Raw genomic sequence first — 24,402 nt, 5'->3', positions numbered from 1 at the left:
AGCACAGAGGTATAACTGGTGGTTATACCTCCTGCACATGCACATCATGTCAGCTACACCCAGTGACTGTTTCGTTTGCTGTGCAAACAGTTAAACCTGAAATTAAAGAGACGTAGGTTGTGCTTTTATTATTTGGCCACAATAATAATTTTCCCCCCAAGGCTTTTTAGAATGAAAAAAGGTTTATTCGAATGAAATATCAAACCGTTGTGCAAAGACCTACCACCTTCATACACATCAGGAGAAACGACTAGCCAGTGAAAATACAACAGCTGCGTGTAGCCTTGTTACAGCCGTTTACATCTTTTACTATGCTGAGTGGTAGAAGTGAAGAACAATGTGGTGTTCACCCTTTAACTTCACCCCTGCAAATTATAGAAGTTAGGTAATGAAGGGGAGTCTGGTTTTCCTGGCTGTCAGCCACAGCCATGCATGAAAGTTCAAGGCCGCGCTGTGTTTTTAGTGTGTAGTTTAATAGTGTAACTGTGTGACAGGTCTTTACGTTACAGATGCAATTAGAGCGCATTATGAAAAAAATGGGAATCTTGACAAAGTGGATGGTAAATTCTTATTTGATCATTCAGGCATTTTTAGTATTTTGTATTTTTATGTGCAGTTACTTTAATCGCACATCAAACATGCCATTTAAATCCATAAAGTTGTCTTCCACTGAAGAACTGAGATGCTTTCATATCTTGAAGTTTATTAGCATTCTTCTAAAGGCCCCAAATATCCAGGGCATGTTTGTCTGCCAAAAATCACCTGCTGCCAGAATATTTGTGTTTCTTTCTTTTTTTTGTGAGCAAACAGCTGTACAGACAGTTGCTAAGAACGCACACTGTCAGAGACACTGGATTTCATCTTTTATTTTCAAGTATTTCACATGCATCCACACAAGAATAACACTAACACTGAAAACTGTGGTAAGAAGTCAGGTGTAGTTGGCACACATAATTGGTAGGGCTCGCTTTCCCACACAGCTCCTATAAATCATTTGTACTTGATTTCAGGAAGGTGACCTGTCCATTTCTAGGGCTTATAAAGGCTTCACACATAAAGATACACAGAAGTTTAACATTAACAGCTTATTATTGTCTGCATTTCATCTGCTCAGCTACAGACTACTAGCGAAAAAATTATAACAAGGCAACTGCGAAACACGCAATGAAAATGTTGCTGTCAAATTAACTCAAATAAAAAAGTGACACTAATACACAACATAAACACTAAATGTAATTTCCCTAATTTACTCCCAGAATAACAAATGACCTGTGAAATGTTTTATCTTTGGTCACACCAAGTTCCGAGTATTCTCCCTTTTTGATGCTCCGCAGACGTGATTCCCTTGTGCATTGGTGAGATTGAATAAAAGAAAAAGCGGTGAGTGTCTTCCATCTCTAAAATTACATGATAAGAAACACAAAGACAAAATATTAAAATCCCAACTCAGTTCGCACCAGGACCGGCTCATCAGTGACCTGCAAATAGAAGCAGAAAGACCGTTACAAATCCTCCTCAGAACAATCTGTATGACTTGCTGTTATGATAACTCCCTCATAAAAGACATACCTGTGGCAGGTGACTGTTAGACCATCTCATACTGGTTGTTGGTGATGTATCGAGACAAGCAGCAGGCCAGGAATATCCCAATGAGCTGAAACCACAGTACACAAATTTCAATCTGCGGCCCAAAGTGACATCTGAAAATTTTTTTCTATGGCTTCCTGAAACCTTAAATTACTTAAAAAACAAAACAAGCAACAATTACTTCCTTTTTTGTGTTTTCACAGATTTATTTACATCTTGTATTCATTAGCAAGACGCATGACATCTGCATTAAATTCTGTTCTTTTGTCCCATTTTTAGTTTTTTTAGTCAACGTTTAAATGATTCTCTTTCTTATACTTTGATAATTCCTGGGTTTTGATATTTTTGTGTGGATGGACGCTGGATAACGTGGCAGCTGTACTGATCTGCTGAGGAGACGAGAGCTGAATGTAAAAGCAAAGCTGCTCAGTTACCCGTCGCTCTGCGTTCCTGCTCTCACTAATGTCCACGAGCTGTGGGCATCGTGGATATAAGAGACAGGAATTAGAAATGCCTCCTGGGACGCCTCCTATGTGAGGTGTTTCAAGCACTTTCAATTGGGAGGAGGCCACGGGGCAGACCCAGGACATGTTTGACAGATACTGTCTCTCAGCTGGTTTGAGAACACTTCTGTGAGGAGCTGGAGAAGATGTCTGGGTGTCTATGCTTAGACTCCTGCTCCGACAACCAAGGTCAGTGACAAAGAAATTACTAGATGAATAATCAGACAATGTTACGGTAATTTAAACATGTTTTCTAACTATTCTTTCCTTATGGCTCATGTTTGAAATAAATTTAAAACATGGGTGATTATAGTGACCCATTTGATTTAGGGGCTGTTTAAACTGGGTATTTAAATGACTTTCACCATTACTGTAGCAATGTTGTTTGTTTACTCAGGTTTTGTGTTAGTTTCTGGAGACTTGGAAAGATTTTACATTTGTCTTAACTGGAAAGCACTTGGGTCAAGTCTACATAAATAAAAGTGACTTGACTTCTCGTATGACTGGAAAACTGTGGCTATACCGCAGAACCACAGGTTGCACAGTTTTCCACTTATAACCTTCACTTACTCTAAGTCAGAGCTTTGCATGGAGCAGCCACACTAATGCTCAGACAGGCTACAAGTAACTGTAAACATTAACTACACTGTGAGTCACTCTGAAAGAACTAGGAAGATCCTTCTCCACACCTGTGCTACAATGGTGGAAAAGAAGTATACCAAAACTTCAGCATGACAAAGAACCAGTCGATAATATAGCATCTGTGAAAGATGATTATTAAGTGGAGGTATGAAAAGAATTTGGGGTAATTCCCAAATGTTATGGCTTTATAAATGCTTTAAATATTGATTCACGGGAGACTATGGTGACTGGCTTGATTTGGGGCTTGTCTCAAGTGGCCACCTTTGGAGCGGCATGTTGCTGCTTTGTGCAAAAATGACCTACAAGTGATTTTAGCAATGCACACTGGGCAACGTGGCTCAATAAACTTGAGTCTGATATCAGAATGTAGACTGTATGAGGGGAATAACTGCTGAATCAGAGCCAAGATGCACAGCTGCTGTGGCTCTGCTCTAGGTCTCCATGCTACGTCCCCCTTGGTGCAGTCTTGAGAACAGCTGGAGAACACATCACACAAACAAGCTTATGTTGCCACATTTCAACTAGATTTTCTCTCGCTGTTGGAAATCATTTCCTGCTGTGTTCCTGTTTGTTGGTTAGTAGAGGTGGGTCACAGCAAAATAAAAATTAAAAAAATCAAGACAAACCCTCCAGCTGATCTGCCCGTCCTTTTATTTTCATCCTGACGTGGTGAAAACTGAGCTTTTTCATTAATAGAACAGAGAGTAGAAACATCCTGTCTCAAAGTGACGATGAAAAACCTTTTCTTATACTTATTACTTTGAGGCAGACTGCTGTGATTCCTTAGGCTTAAAACATTCCTTTTTGTTAAAGCAGGATCAGGTGAGCCTGAAACATTCCCATAGTCACATGAATACGGTGAGGATTTTTCTCCACTCCTCTTTTCAATCCTGACGTGTTTACATGCCAATACTGCACGTCACAAACTTTTGTCTACTCTCCCACAGTTTGTGTTCTGTCCTCGCCTCTCTGTGGTTGCCGCTCCCCGAGGGTGGTTTTGCTGGGCGTTCTTTCTTCCCACAGTCACCAAGTCCTTGCTCATAGGATGATTTGGTTGTTGGGCTCTCTCTCTAACATTTTAGGGTCTTCACCTTATAATATAAAGTGGCTTGGGGTGACCGCTGTGAATTGGCACTACATAAAATCACATTTAACTGAATTAACATAGGTTGGTTATTACTTCAAGAAAAACAATACTAATTGGTTCCTACATCCGGCTTCAATTGTTCAGCTTTTCTTTGGTTTGTAGCCACAAACTGTTTCCATATAACAGAATATTAGACATACCTGAAAGAAGGCAATTCCAAAAGAAATCCCAGCAATTATTCCCAGGTTGTTCTCCATTGTGGTGCTTACCAGCACAAAGCAGCCCTTCACAACAGGAAAAAACAAAAAAAAAAACCCTCAGAATTAAACAAAGTTATATTGAACCAAAACCTTTTACAAATACAGCTGACCATCTTTGAGATGAACTGCTTGTTCCAAACTCACCGTTGTGTACACCACATTCTCAGCCTTGGCAAGATCCTTCAGTGTTTCTGGTGAGCAGTTATCGCTGTCTTTACAGCAGCTGACCGGGATGCCTTTCTCTTGAAAGTACTTTGTATTGTTCCAGTCTGTGTAATTATACACCCCGCAGCAGTGCAACTAAAAGCAAAGAGTCACAACAACAAAAAGAAAAGAAAACGAAGCTATGTTGTGGATTCACCCTTTGAGAAGACAGTGATGAGAGCAACATGGTTCAAGGAGAGTGCTCCTGTGCGTTCAGTGTTGAGTTGACCTTTTAAAATGTTCATATAAACAAGAGCCCTCTGGTGTGTACAGAGAAACATAAAGTCAGATAAATGCAACGCCACTAGGGTGATGGAAAATCTCCCACTTACATTCCTCTGGATGGTGTCCACTGGATTCTTGCTCTCCGTGCCGTTGTACTTTATCACTGCGTTTTTATAGCCGTTGTCCAGTGTGGCTTTGATCTGATGAGTTCAAAATAAAGGCGTCACATACATAACAGAGGGGATGACTTTGAGTCGTGCTAGCTGAAACCTGACTGAGAGATAACGGGTATCACAATAGTGGTATTCATCTTTTCGCTGCAGACGCTGCACACGCTCATGTGATTGCACGACTTCACCGTTTGTGATGTTGAACTTGTTTTAACCTGTTTCAAGAAACTTTCACCCATGAAAATAAATGACAAACATTCCCTCAGTGTCATGTTACAGTTTCATTTTGATTCAAGCGTACCAACTGTAAGTTTAACCCACCTCATGTCAAAAAATATTTCCATTTCCTCACCTCATGCCTGAAGATGAAGCCTGAAACTCCAGCCACGAGCTCAGCCAGGAAGACCAAGGTCAAAAACATGGCATACTGAGAAACACAAAAGACAAAAAACAGTCATGCAAGGTTATTTCTGAGACTGGGAATGTTTCCTACTGCTCTTTCACCGACCAGTTTGAGCATCCACGGGCTGCCACGGCATGTGGCGAAGCAGCCGAACAGTCCGAAGATAACGATGATGGCTCCGGTCCCGATGAGGACATATGGCGCGTTGGTGCTCTCCTCAGCAGCCAGGGAGAAAAAGGTCTCCAAACTTACCTTCCCCCACACGCCAACGGCCAGCAGGATCACGCCTGTGACCTGGAGACAACAGAAGAGCGAGTCAGCTCAAGCATCAAAGATCAACAGAGAAACCCAAGGAAGGCTTTTAGGACCTGTGACTGATACGGGTCAAGACCAACCAGCTACTTAAGAGTGTGGTTAGCATTCAGGAACACAATCATTTCATTTCAATTTATTATGTAGCTCTAGGGAAAATCATAAACAATGAGCAGCTTAATTAAAGAAAGAGAAAGCTAATTAATTTATCTGTGGATCACCAGGGGGGAAAAAAATATCTACTGACTTCAGCTTCCAAAATATAAAGATCTCTTTTTTGTCACATATGATAATAAAACCTTTTTTTTAGTAATTATACACACTTAAAAACATTTTAAATCTATTATTCTGCATGTGTGTGTACTTTGACAGACTGGTGATCTACCTTGAATCTCACTTTTACTTGAGAACCGTGTCGGTCTGCATCCAGAGAAAACACAATTTCCCTTAGCGACTTCCTTTATTAAATCTGCACTGATCTCAGGGGAGCAAATGTAGATGAGGCAGGGGGTAGATTGTATCTGAGGCAAACAGGATACAGCCTTTCCGTTCACAATACACGCTTAATATGCTGTGGATTATTCATCTACCCGCCTCGCGTGTTTTAGTAAGAACACGCCTGGGATTCGAGCCTCGGTCTGTGATTTAATCTCAATCTCAGCAGCTTTTCCTTTAACGCTCCCCCACACAAGTCATTAGCCTGAGGGGAGGCATCGGCTCAGCCAGGCAGCAGCAATAAATTGTCAGATAAAAGCACAGCCCTGAACTCTGTGTTAGCAGAAGCAGGAGCCTCACAGGGCTGTTTGCTCAGAGCAAAGACTAACACTGAGAACAACTGTAAGCATCTGTTTTCCTCCACAGACAAGCTTGTGTTTGTTTGTTTCGTTTTGTGAAGAAACGTGATTAAAGCGTAAATGGGTCCGGCAACAAGAGATTACTGTTGCGTTTATTTTTGGTTATTAAACTGAAAATGATAAAACATGTTATTTCCCAACTGCAGAAATTTAAACCACAAGCTCTAATTTGAAGATATATTCAGTTTTTTTACTCCTGTAAATAACAAAGGGAAGCAGGGTTTCACTGATATATTACCTGAAGATGATAACAGATGATAATTGCTCTGCTTTTTAAAATGTGCAAATTAGATCAGGGTTTTTCCTACTTCAAAATAAGCCTGTGTATAGTTAAAGCAACAACATTAAGTCGTTGCATTTACTTGTTCCTGATAAACACGTTTTAACCTGAGTCAGGAAATCAAAGTAAAACCACTTTTGATCAACGTCATCACCACCCCCCCCCCCTGCTGATAAACAGTGCATTTTGCTGTAACTTCTGGCAATCTGATTAGTAAAAAAAATATTTTATGCATAAGTTTATGAAACCCCTATTTAAATGTTTTTAATTATGATCAGATTACATTGTCATTTGGAGTTGCCAACATGTTTCTAATGCAGGAAAGAGACTGAAGATCAATTTGATCTGTTTTGGCTGACTAACTCTTCAGACAGTGTGTTAACTGAAAGTTGGGTCATTATATTAAAATGAGGCATTGTAAACAGAATAGTTGATCCTCTGTAGGCCACTATATCAGACTTTTATTGTGCCCTTTTATTTATTTATTTATTTAAATTGGCCCACAAAAGTCAGTTAATTTATATACCACTAGTTAAAAACAAACAAACAAAAAAAACAAGTAAGCTTTGAGCCCCTGTAGGCTCATCCCTGCTGTTATTGTTGCTGGAGACACGCTGACTGCTGTGAGCCTACAGCAAAGTTTAACCAAATATCTGAGAGTCTAAGCTTGCAGTTTGCACACGCACATCTTTAATTAAACACTTACTAATTCAGCTTCGCTGTCACGGTGTAAAACAAACCGGCTTGGATTGGAGAAGCTAAAAACATCACCATCTTTAAAAGTTTGCTTCAAAGGGGAAGTGGCTGGTGGAAACACAGTCACTGGTACAAAAAGAGGAAGTGGCAACAAGTTGCCCAATGCACTTTTTCACTAGCCCCACCCCAAAAAAAAAGGGGGGGGGGGGGAAAAACAATAAACTAGCCAAAAAGTAAATTCATAATAAAAATGAAAAACTGCATTTTCCTTCTAAACATTTGTACTTCCCTAAGGAAAACCATCCAACCACAGCTGCAAATTAGCACTAGATCAAATGAAATAATCTATGTACAAAATTAAATGATTAACTATGGAGCTTTAAACTGTTTTGTTTAGAGTAAACAAGAAATCTGAAGAGTTATTCTGCACTCCAATCTGGGTTTTATTCCATAAATCATCTCATGTAGTATTCTTGTTGCACGTGTATATAAAAACCCAGCTTCAATGAAATGTCATCTTATCATGATATGAAACTGAGCTGTAATCATCAAATTATCTCTGACATTTTCAGACAAAACCATTAATCATCTACTCATAAAAAAATAACAGTTTCAGCAAACTGTGTGGAAGAAAAATTACTAGTTGAAGCCGTACATCAAATCCTCTAATCTGAGAAGTATGCAGAGGTTTTGAACAACAGCTGTGCATTAAAAAGAAAAAGGGGAACAAAAAACTGAGAACTAGATGAGATGAAATGCTAGGATGAGATGATCACTATATGGCAGCACAGGTTAACAGCAACACAAACTGAGTTTTTATTCCCCAGAGTTACTGCAAGAGTCTTTTATCAGACATTAATAGCAGTGTACTGATTTATCTGCCAAGGGGTGTAACAAAGGTAACTGATCACAGAGTGATGACGGTCAATCTGCTGTGTAACACCAATTTTACACTGGCTAAAGGCCAAAGGACACTGTGACGAGAGTGTGGCAACAAAAACAAAGTAAACCAACAACATACATCTAATGGCATCGACTACTGCCCAAAATGTTTGCTAGTTCTACTGATGGACTGGTAAATGAGCAAAATAACCACTATAGCCGATTATACAGGCGACCAGGTGCCTTGTCCCACACTTTGTCTGGCTCTAGTTTACACAAGTGACGATATGTTATCTCACAAGAAAAAAGGGTCTCAAAGCAGATATATGAGGAATGCAGTCAAATTAAAAGCCTTCCACGAGTCACCTGGGATCGGGTCACAATATTAATTTCCTCGTAGTTAATTAAACATTAAGTTTAATTAAGTTTCAGTCAGACATAAGATGGAATGTATTTACTTTATTAAATATCCGTTAAAAACAAACAAAATAAAAACTAAGTGACACTGAGGTTTGAGAAGTTCATTAGTGACTTTATTAGTGTACTTTAACGGCTAACGGCAACTTCCAGGGGTAATAAAGGCGAACACTGGGTGGATTTTTTTCCACAACTGGTTATTACCGTCGACATAAAACTATCTCTACTCTGACTCGTGGACATTTTTTTCAGAAAATTTTACTTCTGCAGTGATTTCAAGAAACCGTGTCGTGAGCCTCGTTGGCAAAGCCGCTGCTCGGAGCCCATTGTTGCTCCTTCGTTAGCCTGTACCCCCTACTCCCCTTCCCTTTTGCAAGTCCGGCGACTCACCCAGAAAATTAGGCTGTAGGATATGAGGAAAGTCTTCAGGCAGGTAATCACTGGCTTCGTCTGAAGCCGGCGAGACGGTGGCGACATGATGGAGTTTAGTTTTTTAACTGAAAAAAAGAGGGAAAAGCTTCACTTCCCAGCGTCCAGAAACGAAGAGAGAAGAAGGGAAAAAAGTTCTGGATCTGAGGAGAGAGGGGGAAGTGTCGTCACTTACCCAGGCTCACTTTCCTGGAAGATAAACAGCTCAGCTGGACAGACTAGCGTCAAGTCCGCAACAGCGACAGCGGTAAAACGCCACACGCGCACACAGCTATCAAAATAAAAGCCCAGCTGCGACGTTTTTGCAAGGGAAACGGTGTCCAACATGCGGTCCGGGGGGCAGAATTGGGCCGCCACAGGGTCCCACTCGGACTGTTTGACGTGAAGTCATTTACTGCTTCAGTTTTTCAATATAATTACTTTCTTCTTGTTTTCTGCTGATGTTAGCCTTCCTGCACAGGAGTGATACTGTATGGCAAGCATTTCTAGACCAATACCAGCTGATGGAACCATAAGGAGGTGCAAGCGGTGGGAAATGTTCACAGCTTTTAGTGTTACCAGCTGTTCCTGCGCATGGAGGAGAGGCTGGGTGCTTCCTTTACTTAGTGAGGGACTGGGAGTTAGTGAATGGCTGTTTACCTGTGAGTGATTCTGCCTGTGCAGCAGTAGTTTTCATTTTCCTTGCCAGGATAGACCATTTCTTAGGATTTGTTTCTGTGTTTAGACCCCACACATAGGGGTGAGGGAGTCCTGTCAATAGACCTGTCACCAAGTTATTCTTATGATTGTATGTTTAATCTCTTAATCATTTGTTATCTCATAAGGTCATTTGTTTTTTGTAAAACAGGCTGCAGCATGAGCCCAGAAGCTCATAAATTTAGCAATTCCTGGCTAATTACATCCCATCCCCCTAAGAAATGGTTCTGACTTCCAAGAATTGCAGCTGTCCCAGTTTGCTGTTGTATTAATGATTGTGGCTTTTTGGCTGTGCAGGGTTTATAGTGTGATTTTGATAAACTGAGTTATCCACTTGCTGTGTAGCATTTGGGTCTGAGGCAAATTTGCAAAGTGTCACGGTCCTGGGTCATTTTGACCCAGCATTTTCAGTTCTTATATTCCTTTGTATTATGGTTTGTATTCTGATCCCTTTGTCATGCTTTGTTTATTAGTATTATTCTATGTTTCAGTTATTCTTTATGAGGGATTAGTTCTTAGGTTGTGTCTCTCGTTTAGTATAAGTTCAGTTCAGTGTCAAGTCTGTGTCTGTTTCCTGTTTCCCGTTTTATTGTGAAAGGTTGTGCCTCATCTCAGTGTGTCTAGCTCCCCGTGTCTCGTTAGCCCAAACCCTCCCAGCTGTGTCTCCCTCCTGTTTTCCATTCCCTGATTACTCCCTGTGTATATAAGCCCTGTGTTTTCCTGTGTTCCCTGTCGCCTCGTACCCTTTGTGTTCTCCTTCCGTGGTGCTGGTGTTTAGTCACCTGCTCCAGTTTAGTATTTCTTTTCCAGTGTTTCCGTCCTCAGTTCCTCTGTTCAGACTTTTGTTGGTCTTTTGGTGAGTTTAGTTAATACGAGGTTTTTCCCAGCAATAAAGCTGCACTTAAGTTTAACTTCCGTGTCTGAGTCCTGCATTTTGAGTCCACCACTCCTGCTTGCCTGCCTGCCACACAGCCAATCTTGACACAAAGTGTGGATCACTCATTGAAGGCTGGACCAGAGATTTAATAAGGACATTTTTTTTAAATAAACTTAATTCTAAATGTCTTTTTTTGCTTTTCAGCCTCTAAGAACTTGAACAGACCAGGTGTTCAGATTTTACAGAGATGGTGCTGCTTTACATTTTTCACTGATAAATAAGAAATCCCAGTTTTACTATAATAGTAGCATATAGATTTTTCTCCTGTTCTGACTGTTCCACAAGTTTACAGACAAGCATGTTTTTTGTTAATTTGTTTGTTTTTCAACTATTTTTCCCGACCCTTGCAGTGCTCAACCTTTTCAACAAAGCTCACATTTATCTTATTTCAAACACCACCGGAAGTTGATTATTTTGTCTTTGGTATATTATGAGTTAAGGTTTGAGATCAGCTACAATTTTACAGTTCAGTAGTCACAGCTTTCTTCTGAGGCCTATAAACCGGATTGGTTTTCTAGGTATGTTCACATGAGTATGACCTTGTTGTAGAAGGACAATGGCTCATTGTTTTTGTCCTGGAATAACTAAGGCGTTATTGAAACAAATATACACTTTACCAGAAGCTCAGTATGAAACGATAAATCATTTATTTTGAATCAATAATTTAAAAATTAATCTGAAAATTGTATATCAATCTATGACATCACCAGCCCCCTGAAGACATGGTCCTGCAGTTTGCAAACAGCAGCCAGTATTTTACTGCACATTTAATGTTAAGGGCTTAAAAAGGTGCAGACAGGCTGGTGCAGACTGGAAGAGATTCGCTGGCTTGCAGAACAGAGTGCTATTCAATTATTAATTAATAAGCTATTACACACTATAACACCACTGCTTGCTTCACATTTGTCAGGGCTGCGCTGTGTCCACGTGCTTTTATTTTGACAGTAGCACCGCTACTTTCTGTCTCCTGCAGTCGGTCTTTACAGTCCTTATAATTAGCTTCCTTCTGCTGATGTGGATGTGACACACGCGTCACAGCAGTCAGAGCAGCCTTGTAAATATGCGCTTAGTTGAAGATAAACACAAAGACTGATGCTTTTTTTCGTTCACCAAATTGAATTTCTACTTGCATCGTGTTCTCCTCGTGCGATTTTCTAAACAAATTGCATGTGATGATCCTTTTAAAAAAACAAAGCGTCGCATTAAATAGTGCTACAACTAATTACTACTAGACCGTGAGCTCTTTGTAAGTGTTGTGTATTGTGGGGGGACATATTTGGAGCATTTTGTAAGTTTATTTTGAAAGTAGCCCGTTTCATTAAAACAAAACAAAACGAAAAAAACAAAAACCCATCAGGCGTGATGTCACTGAAATAACATTATGAGATTATGAAATAAAGATCCATAACAGCTGATAACTCCAGTGCCATTGTATATAACAGATGGCAGCCTAAAAAATCTGCTGCTGCAAGTGAATTAGCGTATAGGCCTACTTCTTGCATGAGTTGAAGGGTGGAGTTTATAAAAGATCTTTAATCATGTTTAATGCAGCGATGGGTGGAAACACACACACACACACACACACACACACACACACACACACACACACACACACACACACACACACACTAGAAGCCCGTTAGTGCCACCAAGTGGTTTTTGTCTCTGTGATGAACTAGAAGAATCTTTCCTTAACAAAAGCTGAGGAGGCTGCTGCGTGAAAGGAGCGCTCGTTGTTGACTGTGGGGATTATTCAGACAACTCCTTTTTTTTTTAAAGCTTTCCTCAGTTTTATAGCTTCGTAGGTCTGTGTTGGACTCTGAGATTCTTGGAGCTGTACAAAAAAGTTTGATCTCATCCAGGAGTGTCATCTCTGCGTTTCTGACATGCGCCTCAGCCGCTCTGTTGCTGTCTTCATCTTGTTCTTCACAGGTGAGTCCATGAGACAAACCTAGCGTGTACGAGACAAGAAAACAAAAATAAACAACAATTCAAATGTTAGGGGCTAGATTTCATCAAAGTACCACGTGATCACAGTGCACGATGTACTTTCCTGTGATCAAAGGAAAAGTACAGAATCAACAAAGTAAAACTACTCCTTAAGGTCCCAATGCAAAAACGTTTGCTCCCAAGGTTTTGGATAGTGCATATTCTGTTAGCAGAAACTAGATGGTGAAGTTGAAACAGAGGCTGAAACTAACGAGCAATCTGCTGCTTCTGTTTAGCTACAGTAACCATGAAAACTCATATTTCCAAAGCACAAGTGACATCTCTGATAAAAATGGGAAGCAGCAAGCTCTCATATTTAAGAGAGAGAAACCATGAAATCTTTGGCAAGTAAAGAATAACTTTAACTTAAAATAATGATTGTTTTGTTTTAGCTCAATCAATCAGTTGTTCGACTAAAGCTATCTAGCTATCTAAAGTAATCTAAAGTAATCTGTCTGACAGTGATCTTCTCTAAAATGTAGATACTTAAAGGAAAAGTTATTTAGTCTAAGTTTAGTATAAATTCAAGCATTGGTTTTGTTGCAAGTCTCAACTAAGACAAATTTGCATGAATATGTAATATATTAGATGGTTGGCCAAGGTTCAAGTCACTCATCTTCCCTGCAGCTGGGAAATACCTCCTCTGCAGTAAAGCCACTGGTATTGGATCCAGATGTGCTGCATTTTTTAGGTGAATCGATGAGTACAAATGGAGGTTCCTGCTCCATTTGTGTCTCCACAACATCTCCCAACATGCAACTGGCTAAAATCCAGGATAAGATGACTTTAAAAATGAGCTGAGCTTCATTTCTCTTCAGGTGTTCCTTCCCCGTTTGCTGACCAAGCAGTTTAATTACGGCTCGGCTCCAGTTAATTCCTGAGGAGTCCCCCTCCGGGCCAAACGTGCTAAAGCCTTCATTTAATCTTGCAAGATAATGACATGACCTGAGATTCCCCTCGGCAGCACATATGAACTCCAGTGATGATGAGGAGTGATTGAAAGGATGATGCTCGGTCTCTCAGCTTTGTCATTAGAGACGGATGAAATGTCAGATGAGCAGCAGCTTCTTTGTGGTCTGACTCATTTCTGCTGCATGGTCTCACTCTGCCTGCAGTGTGCATGTCTCTGCAGTAAAATCTGCCTAATGTGTGTCAGTGTCTGGGTATTCTGCACCCCTTAGTCATCAGAAGCAGCGTTTGAGTAAAAGCACCAGTCGGGCAAGCCTTTCTTTGTCATACGTGAGAAAAAATGGATTCTCTTTGGGTCCGAGAACAAGTTATGAGGGGACTATTTTCATACATATTATCACAAAAGCTGAATGAGTAACAAGAAGTCTAATCTCCAAGGTTATGTTTGCCTATTAGGAAAAACAGCTCAAATCTATAGAAAACCTCAGTTTCAATTTTATCCATGTATAATCTCACATATCATTTTAATTGCCATATGCATGATAGTACACCCCACTTGCAGTAATGTCCATTTCTATATTTGAACACTGCAGTGATTAGCCTGTTATTTCCTGTGTGACTAATTCTCTGTGAGGGGAAATATTAGCCTGGGGAAGTGTATTGTGTGGAACATTGGGCTCTTTATAAGAAAAATAAAACAAACAAAAAAACCCACTGACGGTGGGTTTAATCTGCTTGTCTTGGGAAGAATCTGGAGCAGAGTAGGGAAATTAAATGTATCATTACTAATAAAATGCTTTAAAGTGGACTTTATTAGCTTGAGACTAAGTTTAATGCTGAGCTGAAGCAAAGGAAGCAGAGCAGGAACTGAGAGCTGGGATGGGGGGTGGGGGATTGACAGACTGGAAAGTTTGGCACTCAGCTCTAAACACAGAGTCATTTTCAGGATACTGTGCCTGAGCCACCACTGCAGAGAAAGAAGAGTAACAGTGATTTATTGTGCAGAAAGTACAGTACAAGAACTGTTAGAACATGGAAAATGGTGAGTAAGAGACACAATCGCCAAGTGGGTAATGAAAACATGCTGTTTGTCCTGATGTGTGGTGGAGTTAAAGTGAAAGTTTCAAAACATAACCAAGGCCATTTACATGCATCACCTCAAGAAAGCAAAGAGCCCCAGGATTTTCCATTTCCTGATTGGAAATCCAGGTGGAATATTATTTGAGTTGTGCTAAAGGAAGCTGAAAGGAGGTTGTGGAAATGAGAGTGCGCGGTGAGAAAAGTTTGTGTCTGCCTGCTTCTGTGTGACCTACATAATATGTGCTTCAGTCGTATTATTTCACCCCAGCTGATGCTCAGGAGGTTTGGGGTTCGAGCCCTAGACTTTTCTACATGTTGGCTTAAATACATGTCCAGGGGTTAGGTTGCTCCTGATGTTTCCATGTGAGTGTGTGAATGTTAGGTTAAAAGTGCTTAGGTTTTTTAAATACGTGTGAATGATACTTGTAGTAAGAAAGCTCAAAAAGAGTAGAAAAGTGCTATTTGAGTGACAGTCTACCATAAACACATGTGACATGTCTGGTTGTTTTTTCAGCTGGCTCTGGGACTACAGTATACGAAAATGAGTTTACAGAGGAAGATACGACTCCTCAACTGGACTACACAAGTGCGTATGGACAACAGACACTCACTGGGGCTGGGCCATATGTCAGAACATACCATCAAACAGTGTCTATTAAAGATTTGGCCTCTGTCGCTCATGTGACGGTAGCTAACACATCTGGTGTCAAGAATAAGCAGCTTAGTGAGAAAGTCTGTTAACTTTTAGATTTTTGCTCAAACACTCTTCTAGGAAACCAGATGATAAAGAGAATATAGATATTTATAGCCTGCTTACTTCTTTGGATCCAGGGTTATGCAATCCAGATGAAATGTTTTTTGATTTTTGTGTCAGTCACTGCTGTTAAAGCCATTAGAAAAAAAACTTGTGTAATTATTTTTTTATTTTTTTATTCATTCTTTGCTGCCTTGATGTCTGGCTTAATCCTCTTCACAACATTGCTTCAGTTCACTGAAGATTGGAGGCATTTGTTTAGGCACAGCTTTCTTAAATTCCCAACAAAGCATTTTAATTGTGTTGAGGTCTGTTAGACAGATGACCTCACATATGACCCTAGAATACTCTGTTATACATAGGAGCTCATGGTCGACTCAATGACTGCTAGGTGTCCTGGTCCTGTGGCTGCAAAACAAGCCCACACCATCACCTTTCCATCACCGTGTTTGACACTTGGTATGAGTTGTTTATGCTGATATGCAGCGTTTGGTTTTCTCCAAATGTGACTCTGTGCATCACAGCCAAACATTTCCACTTTTGTGTCCTCTGTCCAAAAGTCACTGTTTCAGAAGTCTTATGGTTTGCTCAGATGCAGCTTTCTAATAATAATTTTTGTGGTGCTTTTCATCTGGTTTCTTGCTGAAGTTTGAATCTTTGAACTCTATAATAAAGACTGATTAACTGATATAGACAAGCACAGTCTGAAATCCCACTTTTCACATGAGTGAACACTGAGTCCAACACTCAGAGTCTAAAGGAATCACACAAATCTGATTCTGGCTGCTCTTTAAAAACAGACCCTTACTGGTGCCATCCTCTGGGTCTGACCAACGGTGAGGTGACCTGCCACTCCCCTCGAGGCAGAGCCTACAGGAGCACATTGGGAACGCGTTGCCAGATGAGCTGCGATCGAGGGTACAAGCTGCTGGGAAGACGCTCCATTATGTGCCTCGCTAATCGCCGCTGGTCTGGGACTGCTTACTGCCGCAGTATGTGGAGATTTTAACTTAACATGTGATCAGTTTGGTGACACTCTTTGTTTTTCTGACCAAGAAAATCGATCAGCAAATACGGTGAGTGTCTGTTATTTGAAAATATTCATCTCATTCTTACTGGCCAGGAATTATAAAATCAGTTCAGTTCACATGTTCCCTTATTACCATGAGGACTGGAGTTGTTCATTTTATTCACTGGCACCACATGTAAGTGTTAATCCACTGCTGAAAATAGTCCCCAATTACACTTTTTTTTACTCTTTGAGAGTAATAGTTGCTTAAAAATGCAGTTCCCAGTTTGAGCCTTTTTAACAGCTCGGAGAGTTAAATCAAATCCTGTTTTTAGATATTTTCTTCACACGTGCTCACACTGCTAGTGTTGTTGACACTAAAAATAGAAAATCACCAGCCAAACCTTTTAATTCTTGGACTTTCCTGAGGTGGCTTTTTATGATTCACAGTTCAAAATAATGAATTGTTCTTTTTTTAATACTCTGAAGCAGACTGCTTAACAATTTTAACCTTTTAGGAACGTTTCTTTTGATTGCCCCCTCCCATACAGAAGGTTTGAAAAGCAGATGGGTGGGGCTTCTGTGCTTACAGTGGAAAGTGTGAAGCTGACGTGTCCATATTAAGGATATCTGCTGTCAGTGATGTTATATAGACCCAAGAGAATAAAATAATCTAAAACTAAATGTTTAGAGCAGTCTGGTTCTTACTTGAACATACACTGAGCTCATTAGTTACAATTTTGACCATGTTTAATATGAACAGCCACCACTGTGGCCATTTAACATACTCTCTGTGTGTCCATCAGAGATGCGCTGCCACATGCTGCCCCTCATTTACCATGGCAGGTACACCTGCACTCAGGGCTTTATGGTGGACTCCAGGTGTGACTTTACCTGTGACACTGGCTATCGCATTGAAGGAGAACCATCACGCATCTGCCAGCACAGGGGGTCATGGAGCGGAGTACAGCCGGTGTGTTCAGGTACGCAGCACAGTCTCAGTGTGTAGATCCAAGTGAAGCCGACCAAATGTTTGGAAATTCTGTCAGCTATATTTTTTAACTTACTGCCATACATGGACTTTAAATCAGGCCATCTGCTCTGGTGTGGTTATCCTTCATTCCTTCACAGGATTGGCTCCTTTTACAGTCTCACAAAAACAAGCATATTTCCTCCTCGTCTGTTCTCTGGACTGAATCCAAACTGTGGCTTGTTGCTTTCTGAATTAAATTCTGCTCTTTATAGCTGTAGCAGTTGGGCAATGCTGACAACATGCCTGCTTCCTTTCTCTAATGCCTGCATTGCCATTATTTCAGATACTGATCCTCCAAAAATAAAGTGTCCTCCATCTAGACTCAAGGTCGCTGAGCCTGGAAAGCTCACCGCCAAGGTGACCTGGGACCCTCCGACAGCCACAGACACTGCTCACAAGTCACTCGAGTATGTCGCCGACTTCCTTTATTTCCCTTTCCTGTTCATTCTTAAATGGATTTGAACATTTTGTTGGCTACTGTGTCTCTCTGCAGTGTGATATTAGTGGGCCAGGAGCCAGGCACTGACTTTAAAGAGGGACTTCACATTATCCGATATAAAGTGTACGATCAGGCCAGGAACAGAGCTGCCTGCAAGTTTATAGTGCGTGTTGAGGGTAAGCTGCCAAACCGGATTTCTTGAGTTACTATTTTGTTATCACTGTTGTATTTTATTTACATGATTTTGTTTTCCATTCAGTGAGAAGATGTCCAGAACTCTTTCCACCCTTGCATAGTTACCTCAGCTGCTCCTCCGATGGGAACAACTATGGCGCAACGTGTGAATACCACTGCGAAGGAGGATACGAACGGAGGGGGGTGTCGAGTCGTGTCTGCCAATTCAACCGAAGCTGGGGCGGCGATCCTGCTGAGTGTGTTTGTGAGTACTGAGTCTGCAAATAGGTGACTTTAAGATGACTGTACAACAGTGGCACATGTACCAGACTGACACAACAATATAATAAATAGAGTAAAAAAAAAACATTTTTATATTGTAAGGTAGACCCTAGAATAATACATACAGAGAAAAACCCAACAATCATATGACCCCGTATGAGCAGGAACTTTGGCGACAGTGGGAAGGAAAAACTCCCTTTTAACAGGAAGAAACCTCTGGCAGAACCAGGCTCAGTGAGGGGCGGGGCCATCTGCTGCGACCAGTTGGGGTGAGAGAAGGAAGACAGGATAAAGACATGCTGTGGAAGAGAGCCAAAGACTGCAGTCAGTACTCAGTTGAGGCTCCAACCACCACCAACACCGGCAGATGAATCGCAGACTGCAGAAACTTTACACTGGACTTCACACACCGGGGATTCTCTATCTGTCCATTGTTCCTCTAGACCAGCGGTCCACAATCCCAGTCCACGAGGGCTGGTGTCCCTGCAGGTTTTAGGTCTCACCCTGGGTCCACACACCCGAATCACATGATTAGTTCTTTACCAGGCCTCTGGAGAACTTCAAGACATGTTGAGAAGATAATTTATCCAATTAAATCAGCTGTGATGGATCAAGGACACATCTAAAACCTGCAGGGACACCGGCCCTCGTGGACTGGGATTGGGGACCCCTGCTCTAGACACTAGGACTTAGATTTACCAATGAAATGCAAAAATGACCTTCATCTGAAGAGAGGCCTTCTGATGTTGTCTTTGGTTCAGGAGTAGCTTAATATTAAGACTGCTTCTTTCCCTGAGGACGTCTGTGGGTGGTGGCTCCTGATGCTTTGACACCAGCATCATTCCACTCCTTGTAAAGCTTTCCCAAATTCTTTAATCGACTTTTCTTGTCAGTCTGCTCAAGGCTGCGGTCATCCCTGTTGCCTTTGCATCTTTTCCTACCACACTTTTCCCATCCAGTCAGCTTTCCATTAAAATGCTTCGATACAGCACTCTGTGAACAGCCAGCCTTTTCAGCCATAAGTTTCTGTGGCTTACCCTCCCCATGATCGTCATCTGGACAACTGTCGAGTCAGCAGTGTTGTGGTAGTGTGTTCTAAACTAGATTGAGAGGTATATTGTATTTATAATGTTTGAAAATTCATTCATTCAAACTCAAAATGAAATCTTCAAATCATTTCAGATATATGGGCTCAAAATGTGGTCATAAATATTTTGTACTTGTAAATCGGTTTTGTATGTGTAAAAAAGATTTGTGTGTGGACGTAGCCAAAAAACCCCCAGCAAGATACAAGTACGAATTTTGACCCTATTTTTCTTCCTTTCATCTGATTGGTCAATGTCATGTCAATCACAAATGTAACAATCCAATCAGAGAACAGATGGGTTTGGCTATCGGAGGGGCGCTTTTTTTGAACTGCAGGTCTTTGAAGGGAATAAATGCCCTTTTACATGCCAACCCAGCGTTTTCCTTCATCACCACGAAGGAAAACAGTCTGTGGTCGTCCGAGTTTGGTGATTTTTGTGTCACAGGTCTACGTGTTTAATACAGGGACTTCCACAGTCTTTTCAACAGCACTGCGGACCGTGGGGTGGGGGCGGGCAGTGTTTTGGAAATGACAGTCTTCATCACAAAGCTTTCTTCGTTATGAATTAGCATACATGTTTTTATTGAACATTTGAAGAACTAGCAAAATAAAAACAGAAACTCTTGTAGAGGACATAAAGTCAGAGATAGAAAAGATGCACCTGCTCCGGAGCAGGTGCATCTAGTACAGGTAGAGCTGCTGCAAAACCCCACAGAGCCCAGCAGCCAGCGCAAAAAATTCTGGATCCTTTGCTTTTAGTTAGCAGTTAGCATTAGCACCACATCCTGCGTCCGATGTGAAAGGACTTTTATGCTGCGCACTGTGACGCACAGCAATGGTCCCGGGTCAGCCCTGACTTTGTGTTAAACTAATCCTAAAGTAATAATGGTATTTCTAACCACTGATATACCACAACTTTATCCTTTCAACAGCTGCTGAAAGTTAGGGGACCTAACTGCTATCGGATATTTATATAGAGATCCTCCAGCTTCAAACTGTATCACCCTTCAAGGACCTGCAGTTCAAAAAAGCGCCCCTCCGACAGCCAAACCCATCTGTTCTCTGATTGGATTGTTACATTTGTGATTGACATGACATTGACCAATCAGATGAAAGGAAGAAAAATAGGGTCAAAATTCGTACTTGTAACTTGCAGGGGTTTTTTTTTTTGGCTAAGTCCACACACAAATTCTTTTTACACATACGAAACTGATTTACAAGTACAAAATATTTATGACCACATTTTGAGCCCATGCCAGATACTGCACTTCTGATTTTGTGAGCTGTAACCAACAATCATCAAAATTCAAACAAAAGAAATGAAGCTTGTAAGATTTCACTTCACATCAAATGACTATATGAAAGTAACTTTTCAGGATACTTGCATTTTTTGCACTAGTATATTAGTATAGTTAATAAACAGTTGTTTATCATGGCTGTTTTGCATCAACCAGCAAATATTTTATATACAGTGAGGTAGTAAAGTCCAGTGGTTTCTGACTTAAGGGGAAGGCACCCCACAAAGATAAATATTAGAGGAATAAAAAGTTCCACTTTACAGTTTCCTCTGTCCTTTTGTTATTTATGTTGTGACAGATATTCAGAGGCAGGACATTTTTGATGGTGTCTAAAAGCGTTGATGAGGAGTGATGATTACACACTTTCTTCTTAAGAAGGTCAGAGCTGAAAAGGCTGAACAGCGCTGCTTTAATCTTGAACAGCTCGTGCGATTTTACGCTTCAGCGAAAAAATGAATAAATTTAAATTTTTGGAGATTTTAGCCAGAGGTGGGGGATCTGGTTAAAGTCTCCATGGTGGCAGCAAAAAGTATGAGATAGAAGAGAATACATCTGAAATCTATACATTATTACAGTATGGAGTGCACTGCATACATAACAGAATGCTTTTGTATGTGCTTCTGTACATGTGGAGGGGTATAAGTGGAGGATGTAACTATGACCTTTTGTTTGTAGCAATTGAGATTAAAGCCGATGTAAAGACAGCGCCAGCTCTCCTGGATCAGTTCTATGAAAAGCGGAGGCTGCTGATCGTGTCTGCACCCAACATGTCGGACCCTGACTACCAGCTCCAGAACATCATGACACAAGTGAGACTTTACTTGATCAGCCCACTTGAAGCTGTTTAATAAGTAACAAGAACCCAATCATGTGTTTCCCCTTTTCCTGATTCAGAAAGCAGATTGTGGATTAGCCCTCCGGCACGTAACCGTGATCGAGCTTCTGGGCTCTCCTCCTCGTGAGACTGGCCGCATTAAAGAAAGTCTTCTTCAGCCTCAAGTCATAGAGGGTTTAAGGTAATAATTTATTTGTTCAACAGTTTTATGGTTCTTTTATGGGGACTTTAAAAAATCCATCCTGAAATGACTTTATAAAATTTCCATTTCATTTAACAGTCAGGAGTTATTTTCACAAGCTTTAAATGTCAGGAGTCTCCTAATAAAAAGAGAGTCTCCATTCAAAGATTAACATTTCTAAATATAGCATAATAATCACTTCGATGGGATTTCAACAGACCCGACAAAACATCAGTAATAATCATCTGGCTTTTGGTTTCCCTGAGAAGCACTGCGATGCTTTTGAAGCTGAGCATTTTGCAGTAAAAGTAAACATTAAAAAATAATTCATCTTAGGAAATGCCTCGATAAAGATTCTTTCCTACAACTGTGCAATTTGAGTAAGAAGCATTCCTCAGTTTTTCCAGACTGGAAACTCTTCCTAACCTAAGGTCTCACTGCAGACACACAAATCCTAAAGAGTACTGAGGTAAACTGAGTGAGCAGAGCTCAAATCATCAGGTGAATTGAGAGATCAATAAAGGGACATGTTTTATCTCAACATAGCTTAGAGTTGGAAGGAAATACATCTAATTGTAATTGAAAGCAATGAGTTGAAAGCCAACAAGTATAAAGCTGCACTGAACAATACTCTTTTTAATACAGTGATCGTGCACTCTCCATAGACTGTATATAAATGATGGCTGTAACTACCTCGCTGTAACCCATTGGTTCGCTAAATCCTATTTTGAAGACTTGTTTTGAACATTTTGGCTGTCACCAGCTTATTCTGAGAATATATTCATCACAAGGCAGTAATGTTATTCCAGTTTAAATGGGATCATCATTCACTTATTTTTGTACTAAATAAGACATGAAACTAGTGATTGAGACCACAAACCAGAAATATTTTAGGATCTGTGTTCACATACAGTGTTTCTTGGGGTGGAAGCAACCTGGCGCTAATTATATGAGCACTTCTGTGAAGAGTTTATTATTGCTATGCTATAAAAGCTTTTTAAAAAAAAAAAAAAAAAAATCTCCTCCATCACTATTTACAGTGCTGGTATTGTAAATTCTGCCCGATGTTGAAAATACTGTGTGTACAGTGTTTTGTACTGAGGTTTGAAGTATAAACAGCACCGATCTTCTTGGTATTTGTGTAGAAAACAGATGCTGAGAGTCCAAAAAAACACAGACTGTGGACAGAGGCCTGTATTGAGGCCATAGACACAATAAGAAGTGGGGTCTGTTTACTGATCATTAGAAAGAATGTAGGTTTAGGGCACTCAGATGCCAACTCTGAAGTTTCGCCTCAGTTCTCCTGAGTGTTTTAGACGTCCTTATCCTTGTTTTAGTTCTAGGGAGCACAGTTCCAGTCCCTCATCGCTATCATAACCTTTTCAATCGTAGCAGGCAGCTATAACCGAAAACTAAAAGCTAAATTTATCCAAACAACAAAGTTACCAGGCAATGAACACCCTGAGGCATTCAGAGCTGTAAAGCTTGAATCAATTTCTCAAGTCTCTAAAAAACATGCCCGACATTATTGTAACAATTTTATATGGTGTTATTCTGTGAGAGGCTGGGAGGCCCTGCAGGACTCAGAATTTGATACGTGGAAGATAACGGATGGATGTTTTTAAATTCAGGAATCAAGTGGTCAAAACTAAAATAGATAATGCAGCTTTTATACTCCAATCTGATCATTTTGAACACCTAAAGAATGATGTGTGACTACTTTGAGAAGGCAAACCTTGAAGTAAAAAGTTGACTTTTTTAAGCAACGTTTGCCAATTATAAATATCCAGATATCCAGAATATTACAAGGATGAATTATTTGTAATTTTCACTGTAGAGGATGTGTTAATGGCTCTTATTGGGTTTCTCCACAGGCAAGCATTCAGAATATCCAGAAGCTACTTCAGCATGGTGCTCCTGGATGAGCTCGGTCTGGACCGAGAGCGCTTTATTTCCCCCGTGGGTTCAGATGAGCTGTTCTCCTACATCGACAGTTTCCTGCTGGACGAAGAGGAACGGGAGAAACTGGAGCTCCGCAGCGATTTCTGTGACTAATTTAATAAACCTCTGTCGTTGCCACAGCAATGCACTCATCAGTATTACTAACACACAGTGAGTAAGGACAAACAACCAGAAACCAGGTTCAGAGGAACATTTGAAGCAGGAAAAAAAAGACAAGACAGCAGTTCCTTGTTTTAAAATGTGATTATACAACACTGAAGCGCGAGCACTGTTTGCTCTGTATTAAATCATCAGCCAAAGGGGTGCTGACAGCAGAAAGCGTTTGCCACAGAAAATCTAGCATTTAAGATTAGAAGTAAAACACACCAGCAAATGTGTGTATATACACACACACACATATAGAAATGTAGATATGTATTTGTATGGAGCTTCTTTATTATCAAAGAAAATTCCCAGCTGGACTCAGATGTAACCAAATTCCTTCTAGAAGCATCTTTCACCACATCCATACACTGAAATGCTTCTGAGCAGTTAGTCTGAAGCAGTATATAAATCAACTTTAATTCAATAGGATATAAACTTGCATGCATAACAAGTCAGATCTGATAAATATAATCTACTGCCAACTTTGCTCTAAAGGTTATAAAAGCTTTATCTCCTAAAAGTTATATTTTTTACCAACATTTAAAAAAAAAAAGCGGAAAAAAAGTGTAGCGTGTGTAGTGTTGCTCTCTTTTATCTTTAGTTTAAAGTGGAGAAACGAAAGAATGTCTGAGTTTTGTTTAT

General features: G+C 40.5%; 2 protein-coding genes across 4 annotated transcripts; one reads left to right on the top strand and one right to left on the bottom strand.

Moving 5' to 3' along the window:
- Nucleotides 1–851: 851 nt before the first annotated feature.
- tspan7 (tetraspanin 7) lies at nucleotides 852–9,120 on the bottom strand. The gene is made up of 8 exons (XM_005913170.3): nucleotides 8,913–9,120; nucleotides 5,187–5,375; nucleotides 5,031–5,105; nucleotides 4,616–4,708; nucleotides 4,224–4,379; nucleotides 4,020–4,103; nucleotides 1,570–1,654; nucleotides 852–1,478 (listed from the first exon to the last, which is right to left on the bottom strand). Exons 1-7 carry the CDS (start codon nucleotides 8,997–8,999, stop codon nucleotides 1,586–1,588), a joined length of 753 nt encoding a protein of 250 aa, XP_005913232.1. The 5' UTR covers nucleotides 9,000–9,120; the 3' UTR covers nucleotides 852–1,478; nucleotides 1,570–1,585.
- On the top strand, nucleotides 9,091–23,845 carry srpx2 (sushi-repeat containing protein X-linked 2). 3 transcript variants are annotated; one of them, XM_042220785.1, is made up of 10 exons: nucleotides 9,091–9,198; nucleotides 15,077–15,148; nucleotides 16,117–16,308; nucleotides 17,132–17,308; nucleotides 17,642–17,765; nucleotides 17,852–17,973; nucleotides 18,057–18,236; nucleotides 21,314–21,447; nucleotides 21,533–21,654; nucleotides 23,529–23,845. In XM_042220785.1, exons 3-10 carry the CDS (start codon nucleotides 16,218–16,220, stop codon nucleotides 23,707–23,709), a joined length of 1,131 nt encoding a protein of 376 aa, XP_042076719.1. In that variant the 5' UTR covers nucleotides 9,091–9,198; nucleotides 15,077–15,148; nucleotides 16,117–16,217; the 3' UTR covers nucleotides 23,710–23,845. The 3 variants fall into 3 exon arrangements, with proteins under 3 accessions (XP_042076719.1, XP_005913233.1, XP_005913234.1); XM_005913171.3 differs by lacking the exon at nucleotides 9,091–9,198 and adding an exon at nucleotides 12,215–12,516; XM_005913172.3 differs by lacking the exon at nucleotides 9,091–9,198 and adding an exon at nucleotides 14,375–14,524.
- Nucleotides 23,846–24,402: the final 557 nt, after the last annotated feature.

This window comes from Haplochromis burtoni, unplaced genomic scaffold (genome assembly GCF_018398535.1).
Source record: "Haplochromis burtoni strain Fernald_Lab_line unplaced genomic scaffold, NCSU_Asbu1 Contig_4, whole genome shotgun sequence".
Lineage (NCBI taxonomy): Eukaryota > Metazoa > Chordata > Actinopteri > Cichliformes > Cichlidae > Haplochromis > Haplochromis burtoni.
The sequence above is the reverse complement of the archived record's forward strand: the minus strand, read 5'-3'. Positions and strand labels throughout refer to the sequence as shown.

Bases quoted from the DNA above. Each gene is read 5' to 3' on its own strand.
- tspan7 (XM_005913170.3), bottom strand. From the start codon at position 8,999: ATGTCGCCACCGTCTCGCCGGCTTCAGACGAAGCCAGTGATTACCTGC. The intron at 4,709-5,030 runs GTGAGGAAATGG...TGAACTCATCAG, and splicing joins GCTTCATCTTCAGGCATGAG to ATCAAAGCCACACTGGACAA. The intron at 4,104-4,223 runs GTGAGTTTGGAA...CCTGTTGTGAAG, and splicing joins AGAATGTGGTGTACACAACG to GGCTGCTTTGTGCTGGTAAG.
- srpx2 (XM_005913171.3), top strand. From the start codon at position 12,471: ATGCGCCTCAGCCGCTCTGTTGCTGTCTTCATCTTGTTCTTCACAG. The intron at 17,766-17,851 runs GTATGTCGCCGA...GTCTCTCTGCAG, and splicing joins ACTGCTCACAAGTCACTCGA to TGTGATATTAGTGGGCCAGG. The intron at 17,974-18,056 runs GTAAGCTGCCAA...TTTTCCATTCAG, and splicing joins GTTTATAGTGCGTGTTGAGG to TGAGAAGATGTCCAGAACTC.